A 17,339-nucleotide genomic window follows, 5' to 3' on the forward strand; every position below is an offset into this window, starting at 1 on the left:
GAGCTTTTTCAGACATCCTATGACAAAAGTGTTCAGTGGGGTTGATGTCGGTGCTCTGTGCAGGCTAATGTGATTTCTAAACACCAAACCCATCCAATCATGCCTATATGGAACTGGCTTTGTGCACATGTGGGGTTGTTTAACTACTGCTGTCAGAAAAAAAGGTCTCTCTCTCTCTCTCTCTCTCTCTCTCTGTAATTAGTACAGAAAATGCAGGAGCGGTGCTGAATTCTGACTGCATTAATATAATTGAAATCACAAATGTTGCAACTATTACACATAAAAATCCTAAACAGCACATTTATTTATTTACTTGCATCATTTAAACTATTAATAAGAGAAGTTATTTTGCAGTATGAAGCCTGACTGCATATTAAAACCTGGACGTGTGGATTTGTGTGTAACATTATAATGATATTTTACATTAAACCCCAGTTTAAAGTTTGAACTCTGAACTCTATGACTGTCAATCATTGGGTAAAATAATCTGACAAAATGATTGAAAGTCATTTTCTGCCAGGTATGATTCGAGGTTCACCAATCTGCAAAAAATGTATAAGTGACCAACAGTTTAAGAACAAGGTTTCTCCCTGCACAACTGCAAGGAATTTATGTGTACTGTAGTGAATCCACAGTCCATAACATTATTAACTGATTCAGAGAATGAGGGAAAAAGTTAGAAGAGAAATGGATCAGTCTAAAAAACATATTAAATGGCTTTAACTTTTGTTTAAATATAACCTTATGGGCTCAGGAACACTTGCCGGTAAACATTTTGTGGCTGCATTTACAAATACAGACTCTGTTCTGCAGCGTAAAAGCCATTTATCAACATCATCTAAACTTCTCTAGGCAAAATGGAAGGAAAATGAGGAAAATGATCATCCTCATAGTTACCAAAGTAAAATTCTGAAGGCAATCATTGTAGGGGGGGGGGGGTGATGCCAGTGTTAGAGTAACTTGCACATCTGTGTAGGCAAAATTATTGCTGAGGGATACATAAGTAATTATGGGCAACAACTGCTGCCAGCTTGTTTTTGCAAGGCAATGTCAAGTCACATTCTGCTTGTGTTAAAACAGAGTGCCTGTACAGCATGAGAGTGCATTTGCTAGACTGGATTGCCTGCACCTTTCATTAAAAATGTGGCACATTATGAAACAACATAAAAGAAGTGAGAAAATTTCACTTCCTCAAAAATACATCAATTGATGTCCCAAGTTCCCAAAGAATTACGTATGTTGTTAAAAGTAATACTGATGTAACACAATGATATACACGCTCCTGTCCCATCTGAAATGTGTTGCTGCTATTACATTTAAAAATAGTGTATATATGCCAAAACAATGAAGTTCATTTAATAAAAAACAGGTCAAACAGAGTTTGTAAATAACTGTTGTCTGTTCTTATTATCTTCATTATTATTATTATAATGACGTGTCCACCGTGTATTTCTGCCTCACGCTGGGCCCACCATTTTACTGACCAGGAGTTAGTAAAAATCTATGAATTAATAAATACTAAAGATAGTTTCAATGGCATTTTCATTTCCACTGCCTGTATACAGCTTGACACTGTTATTATCAACAAGGTTATCGTACCAAAAAAAATGCCAGGAAAGGCCAAAAATAAACATAAAAACTAAATTCCAAGGACGAAAATGCTGAGAAGATTATAAATCTTCACTAACCACAATCTTCAGTGATTGATTTGAGTGAAAGCATAAAAGCCGAGAATAAAGAGCCAATCTGAACGACGACTTTGATTGAGTAATTAAACCTTTGCACACACAAAGCCTTTTTGTCCTTAAAGAAAGCAGCTCGTCCGCTGACTGGGGCGAAGAGAGAGTGGGCGAGCGTCTGACCAAGACATCAAACGCAAAGCACCTACGCATCACACCCAGCGTTAAATTAGCCTGTCTCGCTTCAAGTGCATAATTGAGGCTGTCAAATTTCATTAGAGCTTTTAGAAAGGCTAACCGTCACCCAATGCTTTTTCATGTTAAAGGTAAATATAAGTTGTGCAGGATGTGAAGGAAAGAACATGTTGAACACATCTGAGGTGATTTGAAACTCAGAGATACAGCAGATACAAGTAGCACAGAGGTGAACCTGACATCCCAGTTCGAGGTAGGGGTCTGGTTAGGTTACGTGTTAGCAGGCATGATGAAGACTACATAACCAGGAAGAGGAGAGGTAAACCATGAAGCAGGATGTGTACATTAGCAAGCTTACTTTAGGATTTACTCAGGTTTAACAATATCAAGGCCACAAAAGGGTTTAACATCCAACCACAACGTAATCTGCTTATATTGTGGTTTAGTGCTGGGAGGTGAAGCAACATTTCATTCCTGCAGGTAAAACATTTCATAAAAGTTTGAACATTATGATGGTCAGATAGCCTAAATGTGAAGTAGTACATTTACATTTACATTTTTGGCATTTAGCAGACGCTTTTATCCAAAATGACTTACAGTACTGTAACAGTATATGGTCTAAGCAATTGAGGCCTTGCTCAAGGGCCCAACAGTGGCAACCTGGCAGTGGTGGGGCTTGAACCAGCGACCATTCGATTACTAGTCCAGTACCTTAACCACTAGCCTACAACTGCCCCTCATCTGTAGTACTCATCCGGAGATCAAGTTACCTTGAAAACTGTCTTGACAGGATAGTAATACATGCTCACTTTAATTAAAAGAGTGTTTTGTCTGTAAAAATCCACAATCTAGCTGGGTGCAAATCTGATCAGGGGTGAAGTTACAATTAAACCTTTTTATTTTAAAACCACAGTAGCTCCTGAGCAGAATGTCAAACATCAAAACACTGCACGCAAAAACACACCAGTGTCAAAATAATGCCACAGCAATTTAAAATATTACCACCCAAAAGAGGCAGACTTATCACTGATTAAAATTCTGAGCATGCCAGGCTGGAGCAGAATCAAAAATCCTGGCAGTGAGGTTAATAAAGCGGCAGCTCTGGAGGCCCTAATTAAAACCAGGACATTCGTCAGCTAACAGGCGCTAATGCTCCTTCCTTCGCAACAATGAGAAGCTAATCCTTCTACAGGTTGGGAATGAAGGCATATTCCTTCCACTTAACCTCCTGCACTTTGGAAAAATGACCATCTGTATAATAAATAAAATAAATGACTGCTATTTTATCTCCGGAACCCAAAGGCAAATTCACAACAGACAGGTTTTTTAACTTGCGTCGCAAGACAGTTGTGTTAAACTTTAAGAGGGTTTATTAATATTGGCTGGACACTTGTTTGATATGTGCGCGATCAGACCCTGCACAATTTGCTATGCTGTTTATCCTGACATGCTTTTTTAAAGGGCCAGCTGGTGTTAAGCTACTTTTTTCTTTAATTAATATAAAATTCATTTACAAATTACATTTTGTGTTTAATCAGGTTGGCTTTTTTATATAAAAGTTGGCATTTACATTGTGTCCCAGGGGTTGGGGGTTGGCCAAACCCCTATGATGGATTGGCACTCTGTCCAAGGCCAGTGGTTGACGTGTGGACTCGCCGTGACCCTGACCAAAATAAAGCAGTTGATAAAAATTAAATGTAAGAAATTCAGTATTTTCAGGTGCAACTTTGAGGAGAAATAAGACTCATAAATACACACACATGCAAACAGTAGAGAAATACACAGCCAAACATACGCACACACAAATACACACACTCACAGTATGTACGAACAGCTGTTCTGCTCCGAGTGCTGTAAAATTAAAACACATCTGCAGGGCCAATTAACTATGTTTTGAGGTTAAACTAAGAACAGAAAAATTCTCAACAGGGGGTGGGGGGGGGGGGGGATGTCCCACTAGAGGGCCTACTACAGTGAGACACATTGCATTTTGTTAAGACGACTAAAAATAATCACACGTGATGGAATGGGAAATACAACAGGGTACTGGCGTGCAGCAGATCTCGTGTAATATAAATCTATTTTAAACCACCTAGCTCCCAACACTAGTTACACAAGCTCTGCTAGCACTAGCAGTAAACACAGCACAGCAACCTAAAATAGAAAATACCTAAATGTATCTCTTTATTATGGATTCACTGAATTTTCCATGAGCGAAGACACGCCTCAGCCATAGTGCGACCTCTGTGAAGCTGGGTTTTCAGCAATGACAGCCATCAAAACTAAATACAGGGCAAGACTGACCATTGAGGATGACATACAGTCTGCTCTATGTAAGATCTTTGTAGGCTACTGAAGCCAAAAAATATTTAGCAGACATCTAATAAAGGATTATTTGAAAACAAAACCCTTTGTTATGCTCGCTGAAAGCCTAAGAATAATATTATAACTCATGAAAAGGGGGCCCAAGAAAATTTCTTAAACGCATGGGGTCTCTAAGACAGAAAAAAGGCTGAGAACGGCCGCTCTAGTACACCAATCCATTACAAAACACACTAGCACATTCACACACACACACACACACACACCTAGAGCTAATTTAGAGCAGTCAGTCCATGATGCAATAATTCTTCAGTGTTTCTAGGATTCAATTCGCTTTTCCTAAGCACAGCTTTGCTCTAAATTTCACTGATCATCAGTTCACATCGAGTGCTGCTGTGACTTTCCCCTCCTAAGCATCTCTTAAGCATCATTTGTTTTTTAACACAAATACAAACTGACCGCATTAAGTACCAAGTTAAAAAAATCTATAAATGTAGAAATCAGCATATTAATGGATTTGACTAATCTGTCAAAATCATTCAACCTTTAAACAATGTTCTTTAGATATTAAGCAAATACATATTAATACATATAACAGATACCATGTACCTAAAAAAAAACAACCTCAGCAGGCAACATCCCTGATGCACTCATGCCCTTTTAGATTTTACTTTTCCATTCTCTCTCTCTCTCTCTCTCTCTCTCTCTCTCTCTCTCTCTCTCTCCGACACCCCTCTTTCTTCATCTCTTTCTCACAAGAGTCCAATTTAAAACTTTCTTGCTGGTGCATGAATAACATCTTGGCACATTCGAGTGACTCGGGGCACAGAGAGACATAGCAAGGACTCAAAGGGGTGGAATGAGTGTGTGTGTGTGTGTGTGTGTGTGTGTGTGTGTGTGCACGCACATTGTGACAGGGCAGCTTGGCCAAGTTAACAGCAGGTTGCTCTCATGGAGACACATTTACACACTGGGATAAGAGAACATGGCATACACACACAAACACACACAGTGTCACACAGCATTTGTCATTGCCTATCGTACATTCCTAAAATAATTCTACAGTAAATATAAAAACAAAAGAAAATTTAAATACTTATATTCAAGTGTGTTTTTTAGATACAAATGAGTGTATGCAAATGAGCAAATAATTAAAATTATAAGCTATACTTTGGGCAACAAGCTAAATTTGCTTAAAATGTAGAAATTTACATTTTTTTCACTATTTATTGCAATACTGTGCCACCTTGTTACAATTTATACACAGATAATGAGGGGACAGGACCATTCCAGAGGCAAACAGAATTAAAGAATCCAGGACTCCATCCCTAATTTGATTTATTACATATCACAGGCACAGATCATAATATTACATTTTATGCAGGCAAGATCCTAAAACGAGTTCTATATATAAAATGATTCTGAGCTTAAATTAAAATAAGATCCTACAAACATTCAACTGCTTTATGTAAAGAAATGAGAAGCATTAGTGCATCAGACTGAAACACTAATATAAATGACAATCACAAGTTTGGTGCTTATTGGGGGGTAAAACCCTGGATGATGAAAATGTACACACACACACACACACACACACACACACACACACACACACACACACAATGCAGTAATAGTCGCATATTTATGAACACATATAAAAGCCTCTGTACCTGAATGTTGCTCGTTGTATCAGTGCTGTTAAACAGACCCAGTCTCAGTAGAGGATGAGGATGAGAGAATGAAGATGCTGAAGGAGCAGGAGGACACAGTGTACCGCTCCTCTCTCATTAGATGCTGATTTTGTCGCGATGATGGGAAGCGAAGCTCCACTGCTGTAACAGGAGCAGCACAGGCCACGCCCTCACTGAACCTGCTCTGCTCTGATTGGTCATCCTGAAGACCTGTAATACCCAAATATGAACGTATGTGTGTTGAATCGCATCACTGTACACTGTAAGACATACATGTGGCCAAAAATATCTGGACACCCTTCTTAATTATAGAGGTCTGCTGTTTCTGCAACACATATTACTGGAGAACATGCAAAATTGTATTAAATATCCATCAAAATTTAATTGTTAAATTATTAGTAGTTAATTAATAATAATTAAATTAATTATTAACTCAAATTATTACTACAAAACTGCAAAATGGTTTGAAGGCTGTTCCAGAATGCCTGTTCCGCTGTGCACCAAACACAATCCCTAAAGACTCGGTTTGACAAATTTGATATGGAGGAACTTCAGTGAACTGAACTAAGCCCTCTTCTCATCCTAGATGAACATCGATAAAATTAATTGATAAATTGATTGAAAGCAGGCCTTTTTGTCATCCAAATGTTTGAACGGCTTCAGACCTAAAGGAAACAAATTCCCACAGACACATTCAAAATCTTAGAAACATAGAACGCCTTCCCAGAAGATTGTAAGCTTTTAAAGACACAAGTGGACGCAAGGGAGGGGGTGTCCATATTAATGCCCATGGTTTTGAAATATAAAAAGATACAAGCAAATGATAGGATGTCAAAATACTTTTGGCCACTTCATGCAATGTCAATAATCATCTGTCAAAAAGTTCACCAGTGTTATACTTTTAAAACAGCACCACAATGTAATTATGTGTAAGCCAAAGATGAAGATTCAGTCACTGAGGTCAGCGGAGAGTATGAATTAGAAGCAAACTGCAGTTAACAATCATCCAAAACTGCCCTAACCAACACCTAAAATCTATTTTCCCTCTACAATAGATTTTTTTATTACTAAATGACGTTAGTCTCTTTACTATGTTTAATACATTTACTACATAATATGTACTTCTCTGCAAAATGTGCTTGTAAAGTAAAGATGAGTATGGGAATGAGCATGTTGGTGATGGTCAAATTGACAAGGGTACGGAAAAACAGATCAGTTAGGACCATGACCAAGCTACGATTGATGAACGCCTTGGTCTGGTCAGTTGACAAATTTGGATGTGACGCCTGGACACTGTACTCAGGTTTAGAGAACAAGTGCATCAGAAAATCTCAGGGAGGAAGATGATAATCACTGAGAAAGTTTATGAGATGGCCAGAACCAAAGGAGCTACTGAACTCCATTATGTCCTGCAAATTATGTTACTTTGGGCATGTGATGGAGGTATCCACAGGACAACATTGAAAGCAGTGGATTTGCTTTATTAGTGGACACAAGACAGGGCAGTGGAGAAAACTGACCCATGTGTTTATCCAAACAACCCAATGCAATGACTGAGAAGTTATATGATATGTAGGGTTTCTTTTTTTTATTTGACATGACTTCCCTACTGCACGTAAACTGTGACACATAAACTTTTATAAAAGTATAGTTTGACGAGGTGTGTGTGGAGGAACAATATATTTAGGGGGAAAAGTCGTTTTACTCGTACATAAATAAGTAGAACAACAATACTAACGTTTGTTACTCGACTCTGTTTTAATTAAAGAGTCGACTTTTTAAACGCCTACATGATATTCTTTCTTTAACGAGAAACCGTTAATATGAATTACATTTAATAACCAAAGAAAGCAAACATCTGAGGTACATACCAGTTTTAACCTGTAGTTTGACAAAACTAGTCCTAATTTAACCCGACAGTGGTTACACCTGCACTGAATCGTTTGGGTTGGTGATGCGCCGGTACCGGCTCTGTGGATCGGTTCATTGAGTCGGTTCTTTGAGTTGAACATTAGGACTTGACTCTCTGAGCAGAACCGTTAGTTATTTAATATTATTATATTATATTTTCATGTTTTACCACCGCTTAATCCTGGTCAGGGTCGCGGTGGGTAACGTTTCCCGGGAATTACTGTGCGCAATGCAGTAACACAAAGCATAACATTATATAAAACAGTTTTTACAAGGTCTGTGCATGAACAACAGTATGAACTGATGTGTTTAATTAGTTTTGTATTTATTTACAAAGTTTTGTATTTGTATTTATACACATCCGAATTGTATAATACAAACAAGTTCCTTTAACAAAACAAATAAATAACTGAATATGCGCAGAGTGGAGACCTCGGTTTAATCTTCGCCTCCGGTCGTTGTCTACGTTTTGCATGTTCTCCGTGTCCACTTACAACTGTACAACTGCCATTCTGGTAAATTTGTATTCAGGTTTGTTTTCGGACTGTTAAAAGAATTGAACAGTCACAGAATAACTTTTATTTTAATAACACAAAAACAATATAACATAGAGAATTAGAAACCACAGAGAGACAATTCCCAGACATCAGTCTACAATCACCCTCCACCAGCTGTGGTGCAAATGGAAGTGCGCAGAAAGAGACACTGAAAGGATGGAGCTGGTCCAAATCATTTCCTATTAACAAACTCACTGAGTAGAGGCAATAGGTTAGTCTGAGAACCAGATGGATTAATAGATCATTCAAAATTCTTCTGCCTCTAATGCATTTAGTGTATTACTTAGCTACAATATACGGCCAGACTGGGCAGTGTCCATTCCAAAGTAACAGTGCCTATATGCAGGAATTTATAATGACATGGTGCAACACATGTTACACAAATTTTAGTGGCCAGCCAAAAGCCCTGACCTTAACCCCACTAACCACCTTTGAGAGGGTTGGAAAGTTAATTGCAGGCCAGGCATTTAAAAAAAATATCTGTACCTTCATTGCTGGTCTCCTGCTGTCGGGTCCATTTGCCTCAAGGTACAAGATGTTGTTCAACCTGAGATTCTATTTACTGAGGTGCAAACCAGCCTAGCCATTCTTCTCTGACCTATGTGTATAACAAGACATTTTCTGCATGTAAATAGCAGAACAGCAGCAGTGTCTGACTTAGATTAGCCTGTCAGAGTAAGAAAATGTGTGTCGGTTGCCCTGAGACGGACTATTGCCCTGTTCTGGGTGTGTTCCTGCTTTGTGCCTAGATTCTCTGAATGCTGTCAGACTCCTGGCAATCCTAACCAGAATAAATGGATTAAATAAATTTATTTTTATGTACAATATTACACAAGAACTTGATTTTATTAAGTCATAAAAGTAGGTGTAGAGCAAAAGAGAACAGTAATACATTTAATATTAAATCATATATGAAAAGACTAGTGAACTAGTAATCCATTACTATTAGGAGGCAGCTGTGCTGTTATTTAAACTTGCTCTAATTCCACCAGAACTCCATCACAATCTTTAGGATGAAGGAACATGACGGGTTTTCCATGAGCGCCAATCCTCGGCTCTGGTGAAAGCAGTCTGATCTTCTTCTCCTTTAAATCAGCTATTGCTAAATTTATATCATCAACCTATACAAGAAAAAATTAGAAGAATGTGGTCAGAAAGAAATAGTATTCAGAATTAAGTGCTACAGTGCAAACCACTGGATTATAATCTGTGACTTTTATTCACAAATTCACCTGTAAAAAGTAAAGATCCATAAATTCTAAGATCTATGAATGCATGAGTACAGTTACTAACACAGCCAAAGAAAATTCTCATTTCTGAGTGTAGGAGTGTAATAAATCATTATAATAAACAAGCTCTATAGTAGATTACGGTTAAAACTTAAATCACAGTTCGAAATCATTGTATTATTTTTAGGTTTTTGGATGCTACTGTATTGTCATATTGACACCTGACTGACCTCGATGCAGATGTGGTGCATTCCTCCAGCTTTATTCTTTTCCAGGAACCCAGCGATGGGGCTTTTCTCTCCGAGAGGGTGCAGCAGCTCCAGCTTGGTGTTACCCAGCTCCACAAACACAGTGTACACGCCATGCTCAGGTAAGGGAACAGTATCGCTCACCTGAGCACCCAGCACATCACGATAAAAAGCTGTTGCTTTCTTTAAATCTGGTACAGCGATGGCGACGTGGTTCAGTTTACCTAACTTCCATAATGATGGAGGAACGTTCTGACTAACAGGTCGTGAGGAAGAGAAGCTCCTCACTGATAAAGAGTGCTGAGCTGCACATCTGGAGAGACGCGTCACTGTAAAAACACAGTTAACATTAGTGAGAACTGTACTGTAGGCCTTCAGATGTATTTAAAAGCTTAGACAGCATTTGGCTCAAAGGATAATTAATACATTTATGAGAAGTTTGTGAACCCATTGGAATTTTGTGAAGGTCTAATTAGTGTACAAATATTTGTACATATACAGTTGGCTGTCATAAAACAGCTGAACTACTGATTGGAGAATCATAACAAGTGCAAATGCTTTCAGAAAGGTGATTAACAAATGTCATCTTACAATGCTCATAAAAAATGGTTTATTAGTACTGGTTTATATAGATGGGGCAATTGAGACAATTTAATTGTCAATTAAATTATAATTCTTCATATTTGGGCACAGAAAATTAGTGCCATCTGGCGGACAGGGGCTTCGGACACACACACACACACACACACACACACACACACACACACACACACACACACACACACAACACACACCTGGATCTTTCTTCACCAACATCTAAGTGTTTTACAGGAACAGAAGACAAGTACCAAACATGTAGCAGGTAACATTACACACAGACAAATGTGGTACAGACTGAATTACTTGTAGAAAGTGACCACTGGCTATGCAACACCTGCACTACCTGCTGTACCACCACAACAAACAGGTACAGGTAAACACAGTACTTGTAGGTGTCATGTTCTCCTTATACTGGTTACTGGTAGGTATACTGTCTAACTGACAGTGACCATTCGAGGTTCGAATGCAAGACTACGGTTCGGATCTGGTAACCATATATGCATTGTGAGTTTTGCATGTTCTCTACATGTCTGAATTGGGTTTCTTCAGTGCAGAAGGGCGAGAGGACTGACAGCTTCAAACTGATCTGAGTGAAGGGGTTGGTGATGATAAATAAATAGTTCAGCCAATGTTGACATTTAACAAACACATACAAGCGTATTAATACGTCAATATTAACTGTCATTAAAGGCTACCAAATCAAGTATTATCATTTACATCAGAAAATAACTTTAATTAAGGATTAAGGAAAGCAAACAATCTTATTTACCTGCAACCTTCAGCATAGATGTCGCCATATTTCTCACTTCAAAATAAAAGACGCGTTAGAAATTGTCAACAAGACTTTTAATTAAAACCGTAATAAACCTACATCACACATAAACTAATATTAAAATATAAAAGTGTGTTGACAGTGTGCCGAACAGCACGAATGTCTATTTTTTTAAGTAAATAAACAGTGTAGCCTCTTTAACAAGCCGGATTGTTGTGCGGAACGTTTGCGGTGCTTGTTGTTTCTGCGGGAGCGTGTTTACTGCGCGCACACTGGATCCCACGTGTGTACGTGTGAGCAGACATGGCGCAGGGGAGTGAGAGTGATCCACTGCACGAGTGTTTACAGCTTTTAAAGAGCAGTACAGCACAACCAGATCTCTTCTTAAGGTGAGATCAGTGTTACTGACACTTCCCTTACAGCACAATCACAGATCGCTTCGTGTATGAGACTGAGGTAGGAGTAGGAGCAGGAGCTCGGTACATGAGCACAGCTCGCTACAGCTCAGCCCGGGCTGGACTGTGTGTCTGTGATGTTACTTTATAGATAGATAGATAGATTCTTTATTGATCCTTTGCAGGGAATTTATTTGTTACAGCAGCTCACATCAGACAACAACAACTTCTTGTATACATACAACATTCACTTACAGTATAGAAACAAGCAATAAGAATAAAAATGTACAGTATGGTACTATATACATGTAAACACTTGCATAGCATACAAGAATTAGTATTTATTGAGGTATGTAAACATTGGTTTAATGGTGCATGCATAGCATACAAAAGTAGGTATTTATCATAAATGATTAGGAATTATTTGGATTATTTATGGATTATGGTATAGCAGGAAGTCACTTATTGTGGAATCACGTTTGTGGTAGAATACATTTGCCTTATTAAAGAGTATTTAAAACAACGTTGTGGTTTATCTGCTTATTGGATTTACTGTGAGGCAATAGAACACTTAAGGTCGCATGTTACAACTATATTTACATTGTCAGCATTTAGCAAATGTCTTTATCCAAAGTGTCAATTACAATGGAGACTGTATACATTGCAAGCAATTCAGGGTTAAGGGCCTTGCTCAAGGGCCCAACTGGCAAGCTGGTAGATGTGGGGCTTGAACCAGTGACCCCCCCGATTACTAGTCTTGTACCTTAACCGCTCAAGGAATTTGACTGATTATACAGATGCTAGCAGTGCACGATCAATACAAGAAGGACAGTCTTACACACACACACACACACTCTCATATACACATACACTCACACATTCAGACGCAGTCCTACTCTGTTGCTTCTTCCTTGCATGGCAGGCACTAAGCCCATGGCAATGGGCTTAAAGCTCAGTTGACTGTGGTCAGTATCACCTGTATTCCAATATGGCAGGGTGACATTATATACTTGGGAATCACATACACTCCCACCAATTTAGACAACACTTTTAAATATAAACAGGCTGCAAACATCTAAACAGTGGTTACACTTGGTTAGGGTTATAATGACAGGTTAGGGCTATAATGATCTAGTCTCAATAACACTTAGTCCTATTCTATCGATATTGCATGTATTTGCATTGTATTCATACTAAAGTTTGCGAATCTACAGAAGACACAAGTGATGAACTCTCTTTCTTTCTCTCTGATCTTTCTAACAGTGTACAGGATGGATTGGCAGCAGACTTCACGTCCCTCACAAAGGACCTCTATGACTTACACAAGGCTGAAAAGCTGGACGTGTGGAAGGGCAGCCCCCTGGAGCAGCTGATGGTGAAGAACTTTGACGAGGAGCAGATCTGGCAGGAGCTTGAGCTACAGAACTCGGCTGTGCTCTCTCAGTTTGAGAGCGCGGTCGACGTGGCCATCGGTGACGATGCATTGACTCTGTTGGAAGATTCGGAGGAGGAGGAGGAGGAGGAAGAGGAGGAGGAAGGTGGTGAAAGTGGCACAGACCAGGACGAAAATGAAGAGGATGAGGAAGATGATGACGACGAGAAAGAAAAAGAAAACAGACTGAAGCTCAAGTCAGCCAACGAGGAAGAGCTTTATGACGAGGACTCGGATATCGATTTTGATGTTGATGAATTAGAAAAAGAATCCAAACAAAAGAAGAAGCCGGGAACAAAGTCACAGAAACCCGGGACTGTGTCAGAGGTGGACGACAGGTTTTTTAAGCTGTCAGACATGGAGACTTTCCTGGATGACATGGACAAGATGGAAGGGAAAGCGAGCACAGGTGAAGAAATCGATTACTTTCAGGATTTACCATCCGATGAAGAGGAGGAACTAACGTTTGATAAGCCTGCTGCATCAAAAGCAAAAAAGGTGAAATGATTATTATCTGGTGCAGTATCATCATCTCTTTCTGCTGTATTAACCAGCATGAATCAGGAGTACAAGTGAAACTTAATTTAAAATCTTCTTGTTTTGCAGTTAAAAAGCTCCAGAAATATAAAATACAAAGATTACTTTGTAGACGAAGAGTCCGAGGAACAGGATCCAGATAAGAACGAGGAATCGGAGCCTGACTTTGAAGAAGAAGAAGAAGAGGAGAATTACGAGGATTACGAGGATGCAGATGATGGAGAGGATTTTGAGGAGTAAGTCATGTCATGTTCTGTGTTAGTTTTTTGTGTGTAATATGCATTAGAACACAGTACTGAGGATTTGTTTTGTTCTCTTTAGTGATGACCCTGAGGGCCAGAAAGCCAGAGATGCTCTGCGTAAGGTGACCTTTGACCTACCCAGTGACAGTGAAGGAGAAGATATTGAGGAGATTCTGGGTGGTAAAGCTAAAAATGTTGGAAAACCAGAGAGCAAGTCAGCGTTTGAGATAAGACAAGAGAAGGTGCGTCTGCTGAAACATTTTCCAGTGTTTGTTTCCACCGTGCGCCCCCTTATATTTACTGATTCATAGTTTTCAAACGTCCGACCGGGTGATAGCAGTAGATCTCAGCAGTAGTGGGCTAGTGTAATTTGCTGCTGCATCAACCAAGCACTACATCACTGGGATGGATTGGAACCCAACTAACAGCCAGGAGATATCACATAAGATCATTAATGCTCTTGTGGCTATGGAAGTAAATCCTTGCAGCCTTTTAAGAAGACAGAAAGGTGTTCTGGCAGCAAAGGAGGACAGGCTTTATTAATAGCCATAGTTTTGATCATGTGACATATTCAATTATTTATTTAATAAGGAATTTAATGATATCGCCGGAAAGTCGTGTGTAAAAATCCCGTGCTGCTTGAATGTGTTACCAGATGGCAGAAAAGATCTCTGAGCTCGAGAAGGCGGCGTTGGCTGAGAAACCCTGGCAGCTGACAGGAGAGGTGACGGCTCAGACCCGACCAGAGAACAGCATGCTGGAGGAGGATGTGGATTTCGATCAGGCCTCCAGGACGGGTACCATCTCACACTGTTTTTATAATCTTATAAGCTCTCTGTGCTGGAACTCTGGCTTGAATTGATGCCTCATGTGCTTCTGTTTTCCTCCCAAAGCTCCTGCAGTCACAGAGGAGACCACACTGCAGCTCGAAGACATCATCAAGCAGAGAATTAAAGATCAGGTTTGAGCTACTTTGTGTAGCAGGGTAATAACAAAAAGCACTCTCAGTATTGTGTGACTTACACCGTCTGTCTGTTAGGCGTGGGACGATGTGGTGAGGAAGGAGAAGCCGAAGGAGGAGGTGTTTGAGTATAAAAAGAGACTGACTCTGGACCACGAGAAGAGCAAGCTCAGTCTGGCAGAGGTCTATGAGCAGGAGTACATCAAAAAAACACAAGTGAGTCTCACCACCACAACACTTCTGTACTATAGGAGTGTTCACACATCTCAGACAGGTAGTTTAATTGTTGTGAAGCTGCTTACTGTCCCGTTAATGTTAGAAGAATGATTACTTAAGGCCGTTTAGACCAATTTTAAGGTCACCTCGACACTCTGGTTTAATAGTTGGGACACTCAAGTATTGCAGTGGCATTAAATGGACTGATATTATATATAAAACCATTTAAAACAAACTACAACCTTTATACATTTTTCTCAAAAAAAGTAAAGGTATTTCCTATATTGGATTCTCTCCCTAAATGTAAAGCAGTGTAGTGCTCTCTGTGCACAATTCCCCTAAATATATTTTCTTTTGTGGATTAGACACTCGATTATAAAGATTTGGACATCTTAAGAGAAGAGTTATTAGGAATGAAATTAAACCTACTGTCTCTGAGTTAAACCTGCACTGTGGCTTTTTCCTCATTTTAGGAGAAGAAAACAGAGGAGGAGGAGAATCCAGCTCATGTGGAAATCCAGAAGCTCATGGACACCCTCTTCCTCAAACTGGACGCTCTGTCCAACTTCCACTTTACACCGAAACCAGTACGTCTGTCTGATCTTGTGCTTGTGATTTGTACAGAACTCATTCTTCTCATAAATATTTATTCTAATCCTCCCCTCTGTGTGTGTGTAGCACATACCTGAGGTGAAGGTTATCTCCAATCTGCCCTCCATCACCATTGAGGAGGTGGCTCCAGTCAGTGTCAGCGATGGCACTCTGCTGGCTCCTGAAGAAATAAAGGTTAGCATTCTCAACACGTCTTTTTCTCTCTCTCTCTCTCTATTCCAGGGTTGAGTAGTGGCCTGAACCTGCTGCTTAAGCAGAAAACCAGTATTTCTCACGTTCTAACTGATTAATTATTAATGCATTGTTTTTGTCCTTTAGGGAAAGAACAAAGCTGGGAACGTTCTCGGTGACTCAGAGAAAACAGCCACTGATAAGAAACGTGACAGAAGAACGAAGAAGAAACTAAAGAGACTGAAGATTCAGGAGAAGGAGAAGAAGATGAAGCTTAAAGAAGCAGCAAATGATGGAAAGATGAATAAAAAGTCCAAGGCTCAGGTGCAAGAGACTCTCAAGAAACTTACTAAAGGTGGAAAAGCCAAAGTACTCACGGTGAGTGTTTACGTTCTTATCCAGAGTGACTTTCAAATCATTTAAAAGAGAGACATGAGGCTGTTCACAGTGGTGGCAGGTGTTTATTTCACCACCAAGGAGCCTGAACACTGAAACAGCAAACATATAAAATCCAACATTTATTGCTGTGGTGGTTTTTATCAGATATAGAGGTTTTAATTTTTACCCATTAAACATTTTATACACAGCAATGATGGTGCAATAATGTGTACTGATTAGTGTCATTTCAATGCCTCTGTAAGTGTAGATGCAGCCACCTCTCTGCTGAAGATTCTCACATAATCTGTCTGATAGATCAGACTAATATAAAATCTGAGGTTTCCTGTAGTCAGATTACTAAAGTGTACCAAATTTTGATCTGTATTTATCCAATGAAATTGTGCATATAAACACATTTACTGTAATCAATTCATTAGACCAGATCTGTAAGATGTTGAATGCTCATGTGTTTATCCTGATTTGTTTGATCTATACAGGACGACGGGATGGACAAAGCACTGCGCTCGTCCCAAGCTTTCTTCTCTCAACTACAAGACCAAGTCAAGAGTCAGATCAAGGGTTCAAAACATCAAGCTGGCAAAAAGAAGCAAAAAGAGGTTTCTGCCAGCAAGTTAAAGCTGTAGATCCCTAATTGTTTTATAAATGTCATGTACAGTTTTGTTCTGGATCGCCATTTATATTAAATGTTAAATGTGATATTTAATCCACTGTCTGATCTCCTCATTTGGTGTTTCTAGCATTTTCATGAAACATTTATCATAAGTTTCACTGTACCTGCAAATGTTGAACCTGTAATAAACACAATGTATTATTGGGGCTGCACGGTTGGCTGCTCTAAATTGCCTCCTAGAGACTGATCAAGGTTTATTTCTGCCTTGTGTTTCCAACCATATTCAGGATTAACAAATACGTGTTTTCCTTTGGATTAGATTTAGAATGGAAGTTTTGGGATTAAACTGTTTATGTGCAACTTTTTAATAAGGGTTAAGGACCTGCAGATCTACAGTAGGTTGTGTTTGTTACAGTGTGCTAAATGTAAATGCACTATTATTAATAGAATTTTAAGTTTGGTGTGTGTGCGTCTGTGTTTAGGTGTTGCTGCCCTCATACGAGGCCATTTTTATTAAAGCTACAGATTTTCGTAATATCAGTGTGATAATGAAGCCACAA

The 17,339-nt window shown here is 39.2% G+C and overlaps 3 protein-coding genes across 8 annotated transcripts in view; 1 reads left to right on the plus strand and 2 right to left on the minus strand.

Moving 5' to 3' along the window:
- apba2b (amyloid beta (A4) precursor protein-binding, family A, member 2b) overlaps positions 1-6,021 on the minus strand; it is a 75,018-nt gene extending 68,997 nt beyond the window's left edge. For 2 of the 3 annotated variants that reach the window (XM_062989786.1, XM_062989784.1), the window contains exon 1: positions 5,867-6,021. The gene's annotated coding sequence lies outside the window, so the exon portion shown is untranslated. Of the gene's footprint in view, positions 1-4,805; positions 4,861-5,866 lie in introns of those variants that run through there. The other variant, XM_062989785.1, reaches the window with a different exon arrangement.
- Positions 6,022-6,035: 14 nt separating this feature from the next.
- Positions 6,036-12,939, minus strand: mcee (methylmalonyl CoA epimerase). Of its 4 annotated transcripts, none has more exons than XR_010007781.1 (5): positions 12,922-12,939; positions 11,202-11,237; positions 9,815-10,161; positions 8,842-9,476; positions 6,036-6,097 (listed from the first exon to the last, which is right to left on the minus strand). XR_010007781.1 is itself a non-coding variant. In XM_062989790.1 (4 exons), exons 2-4 carry the CDS (start codon positions 11,227-11,229, stop codon positions 9,324-9,326), a joined length of 528 nt encoding a protein of 175 aa, XP_062845860.1. In that variant the 5' UTR covers positions 11,230-11,237; positions 12,922-12,939; the 3' UTR covers positions 8,366-9,323. The 4 variants fall into 4 exon arrangements, 1 of the variants encoding a protein (XP_062845860.1); XR_010007780.1 differs by lacking the exon at positions 6,036-6,097 and adding an exon at positions 8,111-8,342; XR_010007779.1 differs by lacking the exon at positions 6,036-6,097 and having other exon boundaries at positions 8,366-8,953; positions 9,066-9,476.
- On the plus strand, positions 11,491-16,876 carry mphosph10 (M-phase phosphoprotein 10 (U3 small nucleolar ribonucleoprotein)). Its single transcript, XM_062989789.1, has 11 exons — positions 11,491-11,593; positions 12,863-13,529; positions 13,638-13,804; positions 13,890-14,052; positions 14,466-14,607; positions 14,704-14,771; positions 14,850-14,987; positions 15,461-15,574; positions 15,666-15,773; positions 15,918-16,148; positions 16,646-16,876. Exons 1-11 carry the CDS (start codon positions 11,508-11,510, stop codon positions 16,790-16,792), a joined length of 2,031 nt encoding a protein of 676 aa, XP_062845859.1. The 5' UTR covers positions 11,491-11,507; the 3' UTR covers positions 16,793-16,876.
- The last annotated feature ends 463 nt before the right edge of the window (positions 16,877-17,339 follow it).

Source organism: Trichomycterus rosablanca, chromosome 27 (assembly GCF_030014385.1).
Source record: "Trichomycterus rosablanca isolate fTriRos1 chromosome 27, fTriRos1.hap1, whole genome shotgun sequence".
Classification (NCBI taxonomy): domain Eukaryota; kingdom Metazoa; phylum Chordata; class Actinopteri; order Siluriformes; family Trichomycteridae; genus Trichomycterus; species Trichomycterus rosablanca.